At 37.9% G+C, this 19209-nt stretch overlaps 1 protein-coding gene across 1 annotated transcript; it reads right to left on the reverse strand.

Moving 5' to 3' along the window:
• Positions 1-1373: 1373 nt before the first annotated feature.
• LOC110795475 (uncharacterized) lies at positions 1374-14736 on the reverse strand. Its single transcript, XM_056841732.1, has 4 exons — positions 13387-14736; positions 2812-3012; positions 2072-2667; positions 1374-1998 (listed from the first exon to the last, which is right to left on the reverse strand). The coding sequence occupies exons 1-4, from the start codon at positions 14734-14736 to the stop codon at positions 1374-1376; spliced, it is 2772 nt and encodes a 923-aa protein (XP_056697710.1).
• Positions 14737-19209: the final 4473 nt, after the last annotated feature.

Genomic DNA, 19209 nt, shown 5'->3' on the forward strand with positions numbered 1-19209 from the left:
CGACAAGATTAAGAAATTTTTGAACACCAAGGCCTTCCCTGTAGAACTTTATCTCTCCAATGGAAGAATTGGAAAGCATAAAGGTTAGGTCCCAAAACCCTATTAGTCATACTCTGGGACGACGCCCATACTTTGGTCATGGTAGGCTTGAACACCTCCACATTGTACGACCTCTCCTTTAAGATCATCCCAATCAATAAAAGTTTTAGGTTATCGTTCAAGTCCTCCACATTAATCCCCCGAATCAATCTCCCCCTCATCTTCCTCTAAACACAACTTCGAACACCGGGAGACAAGGTCCTCCGCCATAGAATGTACACAGGATGCCGCTAAGTTACGGTAGTGATGGCCGGAGCCGAACTAGTAGGGTTTTCAAACAGGTAGAGAGAAACGTCCTTTCTTTCAAGGGAGAAACATTCCTACGCTTCACAACGACTTTTAATATGTATTAGTATAGATAATGTTAGTAAAAGATCTAAAAATTTCCAAAAAGATTAAAAAGCTGGTTTTTTTTTTTGACCGATCAACGTCTACCAATAACACATATTCTTACTTAAGGCTAGTGTACAATAAATATTGTAAGATGGAGGTAAGTTATCATAAAATGCTTAAAACTTGCCCCCTTATAATGTAAAGGTTGTCGATTTTTTAAATAATTAAATGCTTCTCATTAATAAGAATTAACCCTTCAAAATAAATAATCTAATATATATTATTAAAATGCACATATTTGCTCGATTATTAGAGCGTCACGTAGGAAATATTTAGGTTGCGGCCAATGAGAGATAAAATTTATAATTTATTAGAATTAAAAAATGTGTGTGACACGTAGATAAATAATTAGGTTTCATGTAGATATTTTTTAATTAACTAATTACTAATACCACTCTAATAATTAAATAATAATTCTAATAAAATAATAAAGATCTACGCACAAGATTCTATCCAAAATCAAACACTCTAATAATTAATTTCAAAAAATCTAAAATACAAGCTAAATATTGTAAAACATCATATTCTGGAGCATCCAAAGCGCCACATAAGCCACCATCAAATTTTAGCGAATAAAAAAAGCGATTTAAAATTTATTTTAGAATTAAAAAACTAAATTGCTACAAACATTTTTCACGAACTTTGGGGAGTCTCGAATTTCCACATAATGTTTTAAATTGATAAAAAAAAAGATAAATTAGATAAATATTTGTTTGAAGTTTTAAAAAATAAATAACTAAATATATATTATAATTATTTTCATATTATAGCTGAAATTATAGAAGTTCACATTATACCAGAACATTAGAGTATTTTTATCTTCTTTTTTTTTGACATGAGCTTAAAGAAAAATACCAAAACTAAGGAACATTATTAAAAGCTTATAAAGTTGTAGATGCTCCCTTCGCGATATCGTGAGCTCTCTGCACTCTGCACCGATCCACCTTCTGTATACTACACCATTGGAACGTTTTCCCAACCATTTTAATCTCTGGAACAGTCCAAAGCAAATGGACATCAATCAACTCTTCTTTTATCACCATCTCTACTAGCGACTGGGAATCAATAAGGATTGTAACCTTATGAAAGCTTGCATGCACAGCCCACCGTAACCCATATAAACAAGCCAAAGATTCCAAATGCAAAGCAGAAAAGGTCGTTCCTGACGCAGCTCCACCGAGGATCCTATGAACATTCTCTTGTTGCCCCTCCAAATACCATCCCATTCCTGCATTGCGGGTATGATTATGCCAAGAACCGTCAACTAGAATCATATCTATTGCACCTTCGGCACCCGTATTAGAAATGATAATTCTACAGAACCCTGGTGGATAAGTGGAAATGATCTCTGGAGGATGAAGGAAGCTCAAGTGGTGATCTTTATTTTTCTTTAGAAAGCCCTGTTTATCAGCCCCCTCCTTAATGATGACCAGAACTGTAGTGATGTTGGTTGTATCACCTCTGAAAACCCTATTATTCCTGGCTATCCAGAGTGCCCATATTGTACTGCAAAAATAAACAATCCTAGAAATGTCTTTCACATCCTGGCATTGGAATTGCCGGATATAAAAAAGAAAACCAATCCATAAAGGAGGTAGTTTCCTCGGTTTCTAAGTGGATAGCTAACGATCCACCCCTCCACACTTGTTGTGCTAGAACGCAAAACCTAAAAATATGTTGATGGCCTTCCGCTTCACTTGCACAATAATCACACGAAACTGGTAATTCAATACCACGCCTATTAAGATTTACTTTCGTAGCAAGACCTTTATGGAAGATTTTCCAAAACAAGAGCTTCCATTTTGGAAGAATGTCCATTGACCAAAGCAATGTGTAGAGCTCCGAATTGGAATCGTTATGTAGTTGTGAAACATCTTCAGAATCTAGCATAGTGTAAGAAGTTTTAACTGTAAAGTTACCTGAAACGTGGTAACGCCAGTAAAGAAAATCCTTCTTATCTTCAACCGGTAGTTCCATACCAACTATACGACAGGCATCGTGAAATACAAAGCTTTCATTGATGCGCTGATGATTCCAACCTGCATGCAGAGGTAGAATAAAGTGGCTAGCTTTCCATTTACGAACATTACACAGGTGAACTTCTGATTTGTATTCTGGGATTTGACCATAAACCCATCTATCTCTGCATGCTACTACCTTTCTTCCATTACCAATCTTCCAATCACATCCTTTCAACAGGAGATTGCTTGCACGACTGCTTCATTAGCAAAGCATGATTTAGGTTTGTCATACCACGGATGCCCAAACCACCTAAACCCCTAGGAAGATGGAGAATTTTCTTCTTCACAAAGTGCATACCAGGTTTGCATTTTTTAGCCCAAAGAAGCGAGTAAAAATTCCATCCACCTTAGAAGCAACAGAAATGGGAACCTCCAAGCAGCTAAGAACATGTGACGCCATTGGAATAAGAACAGAGTTAATCAAAATTAGCTTTTGTGATTGAGAAAGGTTGATCGTGTTCCATGACGTAACCTTAGCTGCAACCTTATCCACAATAAACTGGAAATTTGATTGTTTCCGTCCAGTGAGATCAATAGGAACCCCTAAATGTGTTTCCAAGAAAGGTACCTGTTGTTCCTAAGTTTTGGTTGATGACACACACATATTGCAAACTTCCTGATTATGGTTGCTAAATGACTTTGAATAGGCATATGCCCAAGTTTCTATTAGGATAGGAACTTGAATAAGCTGGTGAAGTTCCTGAGGTACACTTGGAACAGTCAATGGAGTTTCAGAGCTGGAAGTTGTATCTGTTCCAGTTTGAAGTCACAAGAGGAGCAACACAGTTACATATCAAGAGTTCCGAATATCCACAAGAACTATTACAGACTCATAGCCAAGAGTTCCTGTGTTAGCAAGAGAGGAACTCATCAATGTTCCTTAGCTGGAACGTCTGAAGCTTCTGAGTTGCAAGTTCCAGACAAAGGGAAGACATAAAGTCTAGGTAGTCCACTGTACTTAGAATTTTATGTAAATATTAATTATGCTAATGGTATATAGAGTACTCAAGGAACTTATGATTTAATTAGGCCATTTATTTTATTGGAAGCGATTTTTATGGAAAACATTTTCATAAATAAAAACAAGTTTTACATATTTAATATAAAATAGATTTACGTTTTATTTTATTTAAACAAAACTTATTTTCCTAAATATTCTCCTAAGTTTTTGTAGATAAATAAAATCTGTTTTAAAGAAATATTTTAGGGTTTGATTGAGTCAAACCACTAACTGCTTTGTGGCTGAACGTGGGAAGTGGTCTTCCCCTTGTTCCTCAAGTCAAGGGACGTGGAGACCAAAGTGCTGGCAGTTAGCAGTTGAGGTTTTGAAGGGAACTAACCCTAAGGATAAACACTATAAAAGGGAAATCGTTTTTGGTTTAAAGTACACAAACATTCTGAGAGTTCTTGCTTTCCTAAAAACGTTTTGTCTAAGATTTTCTAAAACAGTTTGTGTCCTAGTTAATTCAAAGTTCCTAAGTTCCTTATATCCACACAAAAGCATTATTAATATCTAGAGTTATCCAAACACGAATTATATTTTGTATTAGTAAGGATAGAGTTATCCTGTTTAGACTTAGAGTTTAAGTCTGAGAGAGAGAAGTTAAGGAGTTGTAATCGAAGTAGATTACTGTGAGGAACACGAGTTTGAGAGGAACTTGTGTTGGAGAGATTATTGTAATCGAGGCATTACCATAATAAAAGAATTCTCTTCTTGATTAGTATCAAGAAGTTTTCACAATTGTTGTTATCGTCTTCTCTATTCTCAGTTCCTTGATTGTTTCTTAAGTTCCGCAAGAAACTTTATCAAAGTTCTAATTACAATTCACCCCCCCCCCTCTTGTGCGTGTTCCTACTGGAATAACAGTTGGTATCAGAGCCAGTACTCACTAAAACACAGGAAACCCTGTTTGAGTCAAGTTCCTGAAAGTATGAACTCACAAGAGAAACTGGAAGAAGGTTACTCGACACAAAGGCCACCTATGTTCAATGGCAAGTTCTACTCATACTGGAAGAATAGAATGGAGATATTCATCAAAGCTGAAAATTACCAAGTTTGGCGTGTAATTGAAGTTGGAGACTTCGAGGTAACAAAGACCAATGCTGAAAACGAGGTAGTTCCTAAACCAATGTCTGAATTTTCTAAAGAAGACTTTGATAAATATGAGATGAATGCCATGGCTGTCAAAATCTTGCATTGCGGGCTTGGACCTCATGAACACAACAGAGTCATGGGGTGCAAGAACGCAAAACAGATTTGGGAACTACTTCAAGTAACCCACGAAGGAACTAATGAAGTTAAGCGTTCCAAAATTGACCTTTTGATGTCTAAATATGAAAGATTTGAGATGCTTCCAAAAGAAACTATTCAAGAAATGTTCACTAGATTTACTAACATAACCAATGAATTAGTTTCTCTTGGTAGAATCATTCCCACAGATGAACAGGTAAGAAAAATACTAAGAAGCATGCCACAAGATGATCGCTGGAGAACAAAGGTCACTGCACTGTTTGAGACCAAGGACTTCACCAAGTTCAACATTGAACAACTTGCTGGTTCCTTGATGACACACGAACTGCATCTTGGAGCTGCTGTTCCCGAGAGCTCAAGAAGTCGAGGACTTGCTCTAAAGGCTGAGGAACTCGATGAATCTGAACCAGATGAAGAAGAGGCTGCCATGCTGGTCAGAAGAATGAGAAAGCTCTATAGGAACTTCAAACCAGGAAACCAGAAAGGAAGGAACTTTGCCAAGAAAATCACTAGTTCCAAAACTGAGCAAGGTTGCTTCAAATGTGGAGAAACTGATCATCAAATTCGTGAATGCCCTCTGTGGGAGAACGACAAGACCAGAGGAAAAGGGAAGGAACAGGTCAAAGATCGCTTTAACAAGTCTACCTTCAACAGACCAAACTTCAAGAAGGCCATGATAGCTGCATGGGGCGAAGCAACAGACTCAGAAGACGATGAGGAACAACCAAATGAAGAAACTGCAAATCTCTGCCTTATGGCTAGAACAGAAGGAACTGATCAAGTTCCATCAGAAGAAGTAAGTTCCTCCACTCTTCAGTGTCTCTCAAAGTCAAAACTAATTGAACTGTTGCTAGAAACTCTAGATGATTACAAAAAGCTAAGTATATTAAAAGCACAAAGTGATAGAGCCTTGGAACTCAGTAAAGACCACATAAATTATCTGAACAATATTAGATCTGATGTCCAAGGCAGGTTCTTTGAATTACTAGATAGAAATACCTCTATTAATGAGTCATTCGAAAAAATTAGAAATGAAAACATCCTTCTACAAGTTCAACTCAGTCAATATAAGATGTTTAATTTAAGTTTAGATCCTACAAAATCCTTGGAAATCAACATGGGAATTTTTAACATCGACTTAGAAAATTTAAACAAAGATCTGATCACCACAAAGGAACAAAAAGAGAAACTGGAAAGGGAACTATCCATGGCCAGGGCACAGAGACAACCACCTAAAGTTCCTCCCAAATGGATTGAGAATGCTCAATCTAAGAGAACAGAAGGATTGGGCTTTAACCATAAAACTAGTCATAAGAAGAAGTATGTGGATCTTCCTAGTGTAAAAGTCTGCTTCTCATGTGGAAGTGGAAGTCACATAAGTACTGAGTGTTCCAAGATGAAGGAACAGGATCAAAGAAACATAAATTATGTAAAGCAAAAATGGGTTAAGAAGTCTGAAGTTATAGTTGAAAAGGAACTCGAGGAAACCCGAGTTCCTGTAACTAACCTTTGATCTCTTTACAGATTCTAGTGAAGGGGAACAGCTCGTGGTATCTCGACAGCGGGTGTTCCAAACACATGACAGGAGACAAATCTAAATTCCTCTCACTAGAAGCCTACAATGGAGGAACTGTGACCTTTGGAGACAACATGAAAGGAGAAATTATTGGAATTGGAAAAGTTGGAAGGTCAAGTTCCTACGCCATTGAAAATGTATTTTTAGTCGAGGGTTTGATGCACAGTCTACTAAGCATCTCTCAATTCTGTGACAAAGGAAACTCTGTAAGTTTTACTTCTGAAAACTGTCAAATCATAAACAATAACACTGGGAAGGTTATTTTGGAAGGAACTCGTAAAGGGAACACATATTCTGTGGATCTCAATACAGTTCCCAGGAACAATCTAACCTGCCTCAGTGCCCTTGAAGAAAATTCCCTACTATGGCACAGGAGGTTTGGACATGCTAGTTTCTCGCTGCTTGACAAACTAAGATCAAAGGAACTGGTTCGAGGACTCCCCTCAATCAAGTTCCTAACTGATAAAGTGTGTGATGCATGTGCAAAAGGCAAGCATGTCCGAAGTTCCTTTAAATCTAAGAAATTGGTAAGCACCACAAAACCATTGGAACTCATCCATATGGACTTATGTGGACCAATGAGAATTCAAAGCAGAAGTGGGAAAAAATATGTATTAGTTATTGTTGATGATTACTCTCGCTTTACTTGGGTCATATTTCTAACAAGCAAGGATGAAACGTTTGATGAGTTTGTTACATTTTCAAAGAAAATCCAGAAAACCACAGGTCACCAACTGATCCATATAAGATCAGATCATGGAACAGAATTTGAAAACTACAAATTCGATGAATACTGCAAGGAACAAGGTATGGACCACAATTTCTCAGCTCCCAGAACTCCACAACAAAATGGAGTTGGCAAGAACCATGCTAATAGCCAGTTCCCTGCCTAGGAACTTCTGGGCTGAAGCAGTCAATACTGCTTGTTACATTATAAATAGAGTTATGATTCGAGCAATCCTAAACAAAACCCCCTATGAGCTACTAAAAGGTATAAAACCCAACATCTCTTACTTTAGAGCCTTTGGGAGCAAATGTTTTGTCCACAACAATGGAAAAAGGAACTTGGGGAAGTTTGATGAAAGAAGCGACGAGGCAGTGTTCCTAGGATATGCCTTAAATAGCAAGGCTTATAGAGTTTATAACAAAAGATCTATGTGTGTTGAGGAAAGTGTACATATAATATTTGATGAATCTAACAAAACTGACATAGTACAGGAACAAGAATTTTTCGAGATTGGTTTATCTCGTGCTGCAGAAAATGATGAGGAGTTCCAACTAAGCAAACACACAGCAAGAGGAACTGCTCAACAAAATCAAGAAGTTCCCGTACTAGAGGAACAAGCAGAAAACCAAGAAGATCCAGAAACAACACCAGAGGAACCCCACAATGACCAACAGGGAACTCAGGTCGTAGAAGGAACTGACGAAAATGCCACAACACCAGTAGCTCAATTTCAACCTAAACCTTGGAAGCATCTAAAGTCCCACCCAATGGAACTCATTGTGAGTGACATCAGAAAAGGAACTCAGACAAGGTCACAACTAAGGAACTTTTGCGCATTCCACGCGTTCCTCTCCATATTTGAGCCAAGAAATCACACTGAGGCTCTGGAAGATGCTGACTGGATCATTGCCATGCAAGAAGAATTAAATGAATTCAAAAGAAACAAGGTATGGCACTTGGAACCCAAACCAAAGCACCAGAAGGTGATAGGGCTGAAATGGGTGTTCCGGAACAAGAAAGATGAACATGCAACAATCATAAGGAACAAAGCAAGGTTAGTGGTCAAAGGTTATAATCAACAGGAAGGCATTGACTTTGAAGAAACATTTGCACCTGTTGCTAGATTAGAAGCCATTAGAATCTTAATTGCTTTTGCTGCTTTCATGGGTTTTAAACTTTATCAAATGGATGTTAAATGTGCTTTCTTAAACGGTTTCTTAGAGGAAGATGTTTATGTGGAACAGCCCCCTGGATTTGAAAATCCCGAATTTCCAAATCACATTTACAAATTAGATAAGGCTCTATATGGACTAAAACAAGCCCCTAGATCTTGGTACGAGAGATTATCAAAGTTCCTCCTTCAAAATGATTTTAAAAGAGGTAGAATAGACAAAACCTTATTCTTAAAATCTAGAGGAACTGACTTGTTAGTAGTTCAAATTTATGTTGATGATATATTATTTGGAGCAACTAATGAAAATTTGTGCAAGGATTTTGCAAGCTTGATGAGCAGTGAATTTGAAATGAGTATGATGGGGGAACTCAACTTCTTCCTTGGTTTACAAATCAAGCAAACCGAGGAGGGAATCATGATACACCAACAAAAGTATGTGAAGGAACTCCTAAAGAAATATGAGCTAGAATCAGCCAAAGTAAATCACACTCCCATGGGAACTGCTACCAGATTAGACACTGATCCAAATGGGAAAAGTGTGAATCAAACAAAATACAGAGGTATGATTGGATCTCTATTATATTTAACAGCCAGTAGACCTGACATTTCTTTTAGTGTAGGACTATGTGCAAGATTTCAATCAAATCCAAAGGAGTCCCATCTAACTGCGGTGAAAAGAATACTAAGATATCTCAAAGGAACTGATGACCTATGCCTATACTATCCAAGAAGTGGATCCTTCGAGCTAAGAGGATATGCAGATGCTGATTATGCAGGTGACTTAGTGAATAGAAAAAGCACATCAGGTATGGTACAGTTCCTAGGTCCATGCATGGTTTCTTGGGGTTCCAAGAAACAGAATACTGTTGCTCTATCCACAGCTGAAGCTGAGTATGTAGCTGCTGCAGCTTGTTGCTCACAAATTCTATGGATAAAACAACAGCTAAGAGATTTTGGTATTATCTATGATTGTGTTCCTATCTATTGTGATAACACTAGTGCTATTTGTATTTCAAAAGATCCGGTTCATCATTCCCGAGTCAAACACATCCACATCAGACACCATTTCCTTAAAGATAATGTTGAGAAAGGTTTGATCAAATTAGATTTTTGCCAAACTGATCACCAAATTGCTGATATTTTAACTAAGCCTTTGAACAGAGAGAAACATGAGAAAATGAGAATGGAACTCGGAATGATCAAGCTAAGGTAATTGCCAAATTGGAGTTCCTCTAAGGCAAAAGCAAAAATCATGGTACATATAGACTATTACAAACACAAAATCTTGTGTGCAAACATAGTTGAAGCTTACCATCGTGGCAAATTCACTCACACTTCAAATGAGCAAGGTAAGCAGTTCCTTTCAAACTAGTTAAGTCAGAGATACGAAATTAAGCAAGTCAAAGTCAAACACAATTTTTTTTTTTTTTTTTTTTTTTTTTCTACATTTTCCTTTTATTTTTATCTATTTATTTTTTAAATTAAAAACCGAATACCCATATTCAAAGAATGTTTGGAACGGTTCCATTGGCAATAAATAGGAGAAACTCTTCACTTTCCACAATCAATCCATGCAACCCCCTTTCTCTCTCTCACACGCCTTCTCCACTGACATCACCTCTCCTTCCACCTATAAAAACCTCCACCATGGTTCTCACAAGCAACAACACTGATCTCACATCCCTCAAACGAAAGAGAAACCCTTCATCTCCTGTTCCCATGGATACCTCACCCATTCAATCGCCAATTCCTCTTCGATCCCACAATCCAATGCTCGCAATCACTCAGGGGGAACAAACCAACACTGACATCGAAATGAAATCCCCAATCTCAAACCCTAGATCCTCCACAAGAAAATCCAAAAAACGACGAGTGGAAGCTTCTGGTGAAAACATCGAGGAAACAGAGGAGAATGCTCAAACTCAGGGGGAAGCAAAAGGGTCCAAGAAACTCACTGCAAAGGAAAACAATCTGGTCGAGGGGTTCGCAATCAACTCAACATGGTGTGAAGCCACGAAATTTAAAGAGTTGATGGAAATCCTTGAACAACAAAAGTGGGTAAGTCTGTTGAGTACCTATGCCAAATCCCCCTTAATTCCTGAAGCTATGAAAGAATTCTGCAAGAACTTTGCATGTGTTGATAATGTATGTTCAAGTAAAGTGAATGGAACTCGCATCGAATTTGATGCCTCTTATCTGGAACAGCTGTTTGGTACACCCAATAGGGGTTTTGATATGTGGCTCAAAGGTCAAATCACAGTGACCATAGATAATGTAGATGAGAAAGATATAGTTGGTTCCATTGGAGGAGATTCTAAAGTATCCACCTCCACCTCACACAACTGCTTTTCACCTCTTCAAAAATTACTGTTTAATATTGTGTGGAGAGGTGTAGTTCCTCGAACTCAGAAAAGGAACATAGCAAGTCTGTTTGATGCATGTCTCATGTATTGTCTTGAAAGGAAAATTCCCATAAACTTTCCTGCAATCATGATCAAACACTTATCCACCTGTATCCCCAAATTCAAAATTCCATACTCCTCCCTTCTTACAGAAATCTTCAAAAGCTTCTCAGTTGACCTTAGCCCATACTTTGTGATTCCCTTAAAATCCACCCAAATCCTTCAACTTGAAATGCTCCATCTATTAAATCTTAAAGTGGTTCAGGGTAAAGTCATTAGGGCTGGAAAGGAAGAGAAACAAGATGAGGAAGATCAGGAAGGAACTGCAGTTAAAGAAGAAGTGGAGGAGGAGGAGGAACTCGAACAAATAGAGGTCCCTTTACCTCGAGGGAACAGGAAGAGTGTAGGAAAAAGAAAGAGCATGAGGGTGGCAATGAAGGAGAACAAGAAAAGAGGGCCTGTCTTCATGGAAATAAATGAGGAAGGGGATGTCAAGGAGATGCCCATAGAGGAGGATGCTGTTCCACTGAATCAAGAGGAACTGCCTGAAACTGTTAGGCCAAGAAAAAGGACACCCAGATCCTCCAAAAAGTCCACAGCTCGTCGTGTTCCATCTGAACAGGAACATGTTCAAGATCATGGGGGTGCCTGGAACACAAAGGATGATCAGATATTGGAGCTAAAGGCAACAGTTGCTCGTCTGGTGGAACTACAGGAGGGAACAGATCACAGGATTAGCTCAATGCAGGCCCACATAGGTGCATTGGTTACAAGTGTCAAGACTCTCCAAAACAATCTTCACCACTACTCAGAACAAGCCAATGCAACTCGTGCCACAATCCTCACCAAGATCAACAATCTGGAATCTTTTGAGGAGACTGTGATAGAAGAAACTGCTGGTTCTGGTTCCCCATCCCAAGCCTAAATCACCCTATCCCATGTTTCTTTTATCTTTTGCCATGGAACAATCTTTTTAATTTGCTTTCGGTTTGTATAAATTTTCAAACTTGGGTATCTGTTCCATCTTATTTTGACTTGCTTGGTTACACATATCTGTGCTTTCTAGTTTTGATCATTACTGCTTGCTTTCAATTTACTGTATGAGTTGGTTTAATACTTTGAGGCTAGCTTAACTTGCCAAACGTTGATCGTGGGGCACTGTGTTTGGAATGGCTATATTTCGTGCTATGCTTTTTGTTGATGTCAACAGGGGGAAGTCAAGGGTGCAAACTTCCAAGGCACACTCAATCCAGTTCCTGCATCAATCTCTCTGAATCTCTCTGTAAGCCAAGGGTGCTCCTCTTTCTTCTCTTTAATCTTTCTCTTTTGTTTTTCAATTTTTATGTTCTGTTTCACAATAATCTGTATAAGTTCTTGTTTGTTTGTACTTACTCTCTTTGTAAAAAGTTTGCAAGTGTTGTCATCACCAAAAAGGGGGAATATTGTTGTTCCTAAGTTTTGGTTGATGACACACACATATTGCAAACTTCCTGATTATGGTTGCTAAATGACTTTGAACAGGCATATGCCCAAGTTTCTATTAGGATAGGAACTTGAATAAGCTGGTGAAGTTCCTGAGGTACACTTGGAACAGTCAATGGAGTTTCAGAGCTGGAAGTTGTATCTGTTCCAGTTTGAAGTCACAAGAGGAGCAACACAGTTACATATCAAGAGTTCCGAATATCCACAAGAACTATTACAGACTCATAGCCAAGAGTTCCTGTGTTAGCAAGAGAGGAACTCATCAATGTTCCTTAGCTGGAACGTCTGAAGCTTCTGAGTTGCAAGTTCCAGACAAAGGGAAGACATAAAGTCTAGGTAGTCCACTGTACTTAGAATTTTATGTAAATATTAATTATGCTAATGGTATATAGAGTACTCAAGGAACTTATGATTTAATTAGGCCATTTATTTTATTGGAAGCGATTTTTATGGAAAACATTTTCATAAATAAAAACAAGTTTTACATATTTAATATAAAATAGATTTACGTTTTATTTTATTTAAACAAAACTTATTTTCCTAAATATTCTCCTAAGTTTTTGTAGATAAATAAAATCTGTTTTAAAGAAATATTTTAGGGTTTGATTGAGTCAAACCACTAACTGCTTTGTGGCTGAACGTGGGAAGTGGTCTTCCCCTTGTTCCTCAAGTCAAGGGACGTGGAGACCAAAGTGCTGGCAGTTAGCAGTTGAGGTTTTGAAGGGAACTAACCCTAAGGATAAACACTATAAAAGGGAAATCGTTTTTGGTTTAAAGTACACAAACATTCTGAGAGTTCTTGCTTTCCTAAAAACGTTTTGTCTAAGATTTTCTAAAACAGTTTGTGTCCTAGTTAATTCAAAGTTCCTAAGTTCCTTATATCCACACAAAAGCATTATTAATATCTAGAGTTATCCAAACACGAATTATATTTTGTATTAGTAAGGATAGAGTTATCCTGTTTAGACTTAGAGTTTAAGTCTGAGAGAGAGAAGTTAAGGAGTTGTAATCGAAGTAGATTACTGTGAGGAACACGAGTTTGAGAGGAACTTGTGTTGGAGAGATTATTGTAATCGAGGCATTACCATAATAAAAGAATTCTCTTCTTGATTAGTATCAAGAAGTTTTCACAATTGTTGTTATCGTCTTCTCTATTCTCAGTTCCTTGATTGTTTCTTAAGTTCCGCAAGAAACTTTATCAAAGTTCTAATTACAATTCACCCCCCCCCTCTTGTGCGTGTTCCTACTGGAATAACAGTACCATCTCCATACCTAACAAGTCTTTAAAAGTTCGTTGCTCTTCCATTGGAGTGTTTGGGCTTACTTTGAAATGAGACTTCTGAAGATTTAACTGTTGACCTGAAATACCACAAAAGCTGTTGACTATGTTTGTCACTGATGAACAACTGTCTGTCATTGCTCTGAAGAAAAGGAGTGCATCATCCGCAAAGAAGATATGTGAAATTTCTGGACATCCTCTAGTCAACTTAATCCCCTGAAACTGACGAATATCTGTACCTATTTGTAGCATACGGGAAAAAATATCCATACAAAATAGAAACAAAAAGGGAGATAACGCATCTCCCTGACGAATGCCACAATTTGGCCTGAACTGATCTGAAGTATCTCCATTGATAAGGACTTTGTATGAGATCGTTGAGATAAATTGATGGATAAGCTGAATCCATTGGCTTGGAAATCCAAAAGACCTATGGATATGAAGCAAGAAGTCCCAGTGAACTCTGTCATAAGCTTTGCTCATATCAATTTTGACAGAGGCTAGATACCCTTGACCTCTTCGACGCTGGTTTATTTTCTCAATGAGCTCATGACTAAAAAGAATATTATGTGTCATGAATCTTCCTGAAATAAAGGCTTGATGAGACTGAGAGATAATATCTAGCAAGATGGACTTCATCCGTGCTACCATACATTTTGAAGCACATTTGTAAATTGTATTGCAAAGACTTATTGGCCTCAAATGTCCGACCTCCTCCGTAATATCTCTCTTCGGAATCATGACCAGAAGGGAGTAATTCCATTCTTTCAGAAGAAATCCAATGGTGAAAAAACTCTTGACTGCAGCACAAACAGAATCACCCACTATATTCCAATGTAATTTGTAAAAAGCTGTAGTAAACCCATCTGGACTCGGAGATTTTGAATTCTCCATTGCAAACATAGCAGTCTTAATTTCAGAGTCCAAGAAAGGCCTAACAAGGTTGGCTGATTGTATAGAGGTTATTTGAGGTAAATCTAATTCCCTGAGAACAATGTCAAGTTCGCCATGAGATATAGGACGATCGTAGTTGAAAACCTCCTTTAGTGAATCTACAACCAATTCCTTTACTAGATGTTGATCTTCGGCCCAATTGCCATCTTGATCTTTGAGTGTAAGGATCTCATTCTTTTTCTTTCTTACTCTAACTCTAGTATACAAGAGCTTCGTAGGGAAATCTCCCTCGGCAATCCAACTTTCCTTCATTCTTTGCCTCCAAAAGTTGATTTTAATAGTAGCCTTATTGAATGCATTATCAACCCTTCCAATGTAATCTTGTTCTTGAAGTAATGTTTCCACAGTAGAACCCCTAGCTGCTAACGTATCATTCATTTCTCACCAGTTAACACCCCAAATATTTTTATGAAATAAACACCACTTCTTAATTTTTAATCTTAAGGAAACTAAACGCCTAGATAGAGTAAACAAAGGCGAACCCAAACAAGGAGTATTCCACTCGGAACGAATAAGGTCACAAACTTCAGCAAATTGAAGACACCAATTTTCAATTTATATGGCCTATGTTTAGTATTTTTATCAAAACAAAAAACGATAGAGTTCGAGTAATTTTTCAACACTAGAATTTCTAACTCAGTTGGACCCATAATCTCCCTAAAAAAATTGGATGATGATAGAAACTAAGCATACTCCGCCCATTCCTTTAGCTATTTTTCATTATTTTCAAAAAATAAAAATAAATGCTCACGATAAAAAGTAATAAAAATATAATGGTAAGTTGATAAGAGATAAGGTTACAATAACATTCAAATACTATAAAAATAACTACAAAAATAATTAAAAGTAATATCGTACATCACATTAAAATATGTAAATCATAACCCTACCGTGTTAGTTAAAAACCATTAAACTAAGTACTGTGTATGGTACTAAACAATAGATAGGAGGGTATGTGTCACGGTTCGAGTGTTTTGACATCGGATCGTGCGGCGCGCTCTTGCCTATGGGGCGGCAAGGGCACAAGCCTTGTGCGAAAATTGAATGTCAAGGCTCGGGGTACAAGCGGGTGCTTGATTCGAGCGACAAGATCGTGGTCAAAGATCGACCGAGGAGCTTGTGTGCGCACAACAGGCATAAGCGGGACCGACAACGAGAGTGTATCTGTTTTGAGTAGACTTTGTTGAGTATTGAAAAGCTTAAAAACATGCGACAACACAATATTTATAAAGGCTAACAACAACGCAAGTGATGAAACAAAGACAACTTTTGATGAGAGGTATTGGTCCATACCCCTCATATAGGTTTATTTAAATTTGCTTTAAACTTCCAATGAACGCTGGATTGACGGAAACATAATAATTATATCTAAATCCTAGATAAATATTACTCCCTCCGTCCCAGATTAGTTGTTACACTTCTAAATTAGGAATGACCCCACAATTATTATATTGTATCTCTTTTCCAACTAAATTTATTTTGTCCTCTCATTCAATTAAAAGAAATACCCCACTAACTCCTATCACATCTACTTTTTCAATAAAATAACAATTGATAACCAAACAACCGCTTATTACCTAAAACTTTGTGCAAAGGTAAGTGTAAGTACTAAATTGGGACGGAGGGAGTATAAAGATCATATAAAGCAATAAATAAGAAAAATACAAGTAAAGCAAGGTTGGGTTCTAACATCCAACCCCACATAAGTTGTCGACGACCTCGCCGACCTACAAGAATTACAATAGATAAAACAATATCTCTTATCCTAAATTCTGCAGTCTCTTTTGAGGCATTGGTTAGTGGTGGTTACTGGAGTCTTCTGGAATCTTGTTGTATCTTGGTAAGTTGGTGAGATTTTGCGGGAGTCTTCTCGAGTGTTTCTTTATGGAATTGATGATTCTTGTGAATCTATATCTTCATTGATTTTGGTTTCTTGCTCGGTGCGGCTCGGTTCGAGCTTGCATCTTGGTCCTTGTGTTTGTTGTGAGGGGGTATATGAGATGTCTCCTTTTTTAGTGGCTCCATCACTCTCTTTAGTGGGTATCTGATGCGAGGTTTCTTCTGGGGTTCCATCACTCGCATCAGCGAAAGGTATCTACCCTTCTCTTTTGCAATTGTGGGAGTACCTATACTTCTTACAAGACAAGTTTTTCCACCTGCTAGAAGCAAATAATTCAAGTGAGGAATTACAACTGCTTTGCTGGTGCGGAGGAACTCCAACCCAAGCACAAGGTTGAAGTCGTCCATCTTAACGAAAGTGAAGTTCTTTTTTCCTTCCCATTCTCCCCAACTTTGTTTCCGCATTCTTTTCCACACCGTGAATCGACTTGGTTTAGAGTTGAAGGATTCCATGTTACCTCTTTCTTCCTTGAGTACCAACCCCAATCTTTGGGCTTCTGTTTCGGTGACAAAGTTGTGAGAGGCGCCGATGTCAACCATGGATCGAGTTTTCCTCCCATTCACTAAGAGGTCTACATACATCAGGTTTGTGGAGCGTTCTCCAGTCTTCGGGGCCTCTTTACCCATTGCATACATCATGTGGACAACACCCATTCCGCGGGGCTCTTCGTCCTCACTGCATGCTTCTTCTTCGGTCTCTTTCGGGGTTTCCTCCACGGACATGTCAGATAACTTCCTTTGCAGGTTGTCGATCTCCCCTTAGTGCTTGAACTCTCATAATTTGTGTTGGCCTCGACATAGCGAACAGTTAAGCCTACTAATGCTTCCCAAGGGAGTGCTGATTTTGGATTATCTTTTTGATAAGGAAGGTGCTGACCAAGATTTCTGCCAGTCCTCTCCCCCATTTCATTTCTTGAATCCCTCGACTAAGCTAGATGACACCCTTGAGTCATTTCTTACACTCTTGGCTGAGACTGGACTCGGGCCCTCCAAACTTGCAGTCGTCCCCCTTAGTTCTTCTTGTGAGCGATGGCCTTTTCCTGCGGAGTAGTCCATCAGTCACTTTGCGGCAGTCATGGCGGTCGATAGGGTGTCAACCTTCTCCCTCAGAAATTCACTCTGCGCCCATTCTTTCAACCCGTAACAAAGTTAAATAACTGATCCTTCTCATTCATGTCTCGGATGTCCAACATGCAAGCTGAATATTCTTTCACATAGTCGCGAATGGATCCCTTATGGCGGATCTCCTGTAACTTCATTCAGGAGGTGAACTTGGTGTTCTCAAGGTAGAACTACTCTTTGGGTTCCTTATTTAACTCCTCCCAGTATCTAAATATTTGCGAATCTTGTATGTAAATCTTGAATCTATGATTGATTTAATGTATATGTTTAACAATTTTAAGGTCTAATTTTGTTAATTAAACAACCTAATTTGTAATTATAATTAATTTGTTGAATTTAAAATAATTTAGAATTTGTTTTGATTTTCATAATTAATTGATAACTTAATTAGGATCCTATTATTAAAAACCACCATAAAATTTGTTAAAATTGAAATGTTTTAAAATTTATGACCTAGATTTTAATCCCTAAGAAAATATGTAATCGGAAATTAATTTGAATAATAAATTTTCGAATTTTCGCCTAAATTTAGTGAAATTAATATGACTTATTAATTTGTCGTTACATTTAAATATAAAAGTTTTCATTTTTAAAAATTGTTCACAAACTTGCACGCACGAAGAAATGGAAGCTAAGTGTTACCCTTAAGGGGTGTTGCATTATCGGGCATGCGACGACAAGCAAGGAGCTCGTCGCCCATGCGGTAGAAGGCAGTGAGCAATGCACGAGCCACGCGCGCAGGGACAAACCCTGTACAGTGTGATCGAGCAAGGAGAAGGGGCAACGCTGCACACGCCCATCAGTGCTGGCGTCGAGGCAGCATGCCATGGCTTCCGAGTCGTGCACGTCTGCCAGCCGGCGTTGTGCCCAGCAGCAATGGAGACAAGGCATCGATGGATGCCCTCGTGCCATGTGCGCAAAGCAAACAAGCATGCAGCAGCAAGCCAGCAATGGCGTCGAGCCAATGGGCGCTAGAGAGGGCTTGGTTGTGCGATAGCCTCGTCCATGCGTGCGGTCAGCTCTTCCGTTGCTGCAAGCCTCGGCGAGGCATGGGCCTTGCGCCCATGTGCCTTGCCTTGGCCGATTAACTTGTTTTTTTTTATAATTTTCTGTTGAAAACGATTTTAATTAAATTTAATTTCGTAATTTAATTTTTCTCGGAATTTAATTCTGATTCATTTAATTATTATAATTTTTTATTATACTAATAATTTTAATAAAATTAAAACTTTAGTAAAATTTAATTAATTAATTTTAATCAGCTGAAAATAAAATAAAGGGATTTAAAATTATTTTATGTGAGCTTTAAATTTTAATTAAATTTGTAAGTTTCCGGTTGGACTAGGAAATACAATTCTATGTTTAAAATTTATAAAGCATGTAAATTCTTGGTTTTAGTGGGAGATTTTAGTCATTAAACTCTTGATTAGGTCTTTATTCCTGTAAGGTTAAAACAACTCGATTAGAACTAATAAGGTTGAATAATTTTTAGATTTTGTTTGAATCTTTGATTAGTTGCTGCAAATGTTTATGTGATGCATGATTTTATCTACTAACTTGCTATGTGGGCCATTCATCGATAAATGAATGGATGAATGGAATATTGTAAATGTACTGTTTTGCAGGTTATGGAAAGTGACTAGTATGGCCCAAATAGGATAGTAAATATGGTCTGCGTACCATTAATTTGAATGTAAAATTGGTTTTATGCACCAAAGTTTTATTTAAATATGGTCTGCATACCATCAAATAGTTGTAATTAGTTTTAATTATAGCATATCCTATTTGAAGAAAATGGAGCCTCCCATGGTGAAATTAAAGACGGAGTTA

This window comes from Spinacia oleracea, chromosome 4 (assembly GCF_020520425.1).
Source record: "Spinacia oleracea cultivar Varoflay chromosome 4, BTI_SOV_V1, whole genome shotgun sequence".
In the NCBI taxonomy this organism is placed as follows: Eukaryota; Viridiplantae; Streptophyta; class Magnoliopsida; order Caryophyllales; family Amaranthaceae; genus Spinacia; species Spinacia oleracea.

Coding starts and splice junctions, on each gene's coding strand:
- LOC110795475 (XM_056841732.1), bottom strand. CDS start 14,736: ATGAATGATACGTTAGCAGCTAGGGGTTCTACTGTGGAAACATTACTT. Junction 3,013..13,386: donor ACTTGTTAGGTATGGAGATG/GTACTGTTATTC, acceptor TCAAATTTCCAG/TTTATTGTGGATAAGGTTGC. Junction 2,668..2,811: donor GGCTAAAAAATGCAAACCTG/GTATGCACTTTG, acceptor TGTGATTGGAAG/ATTGGTAATGGAAGAAAGGT.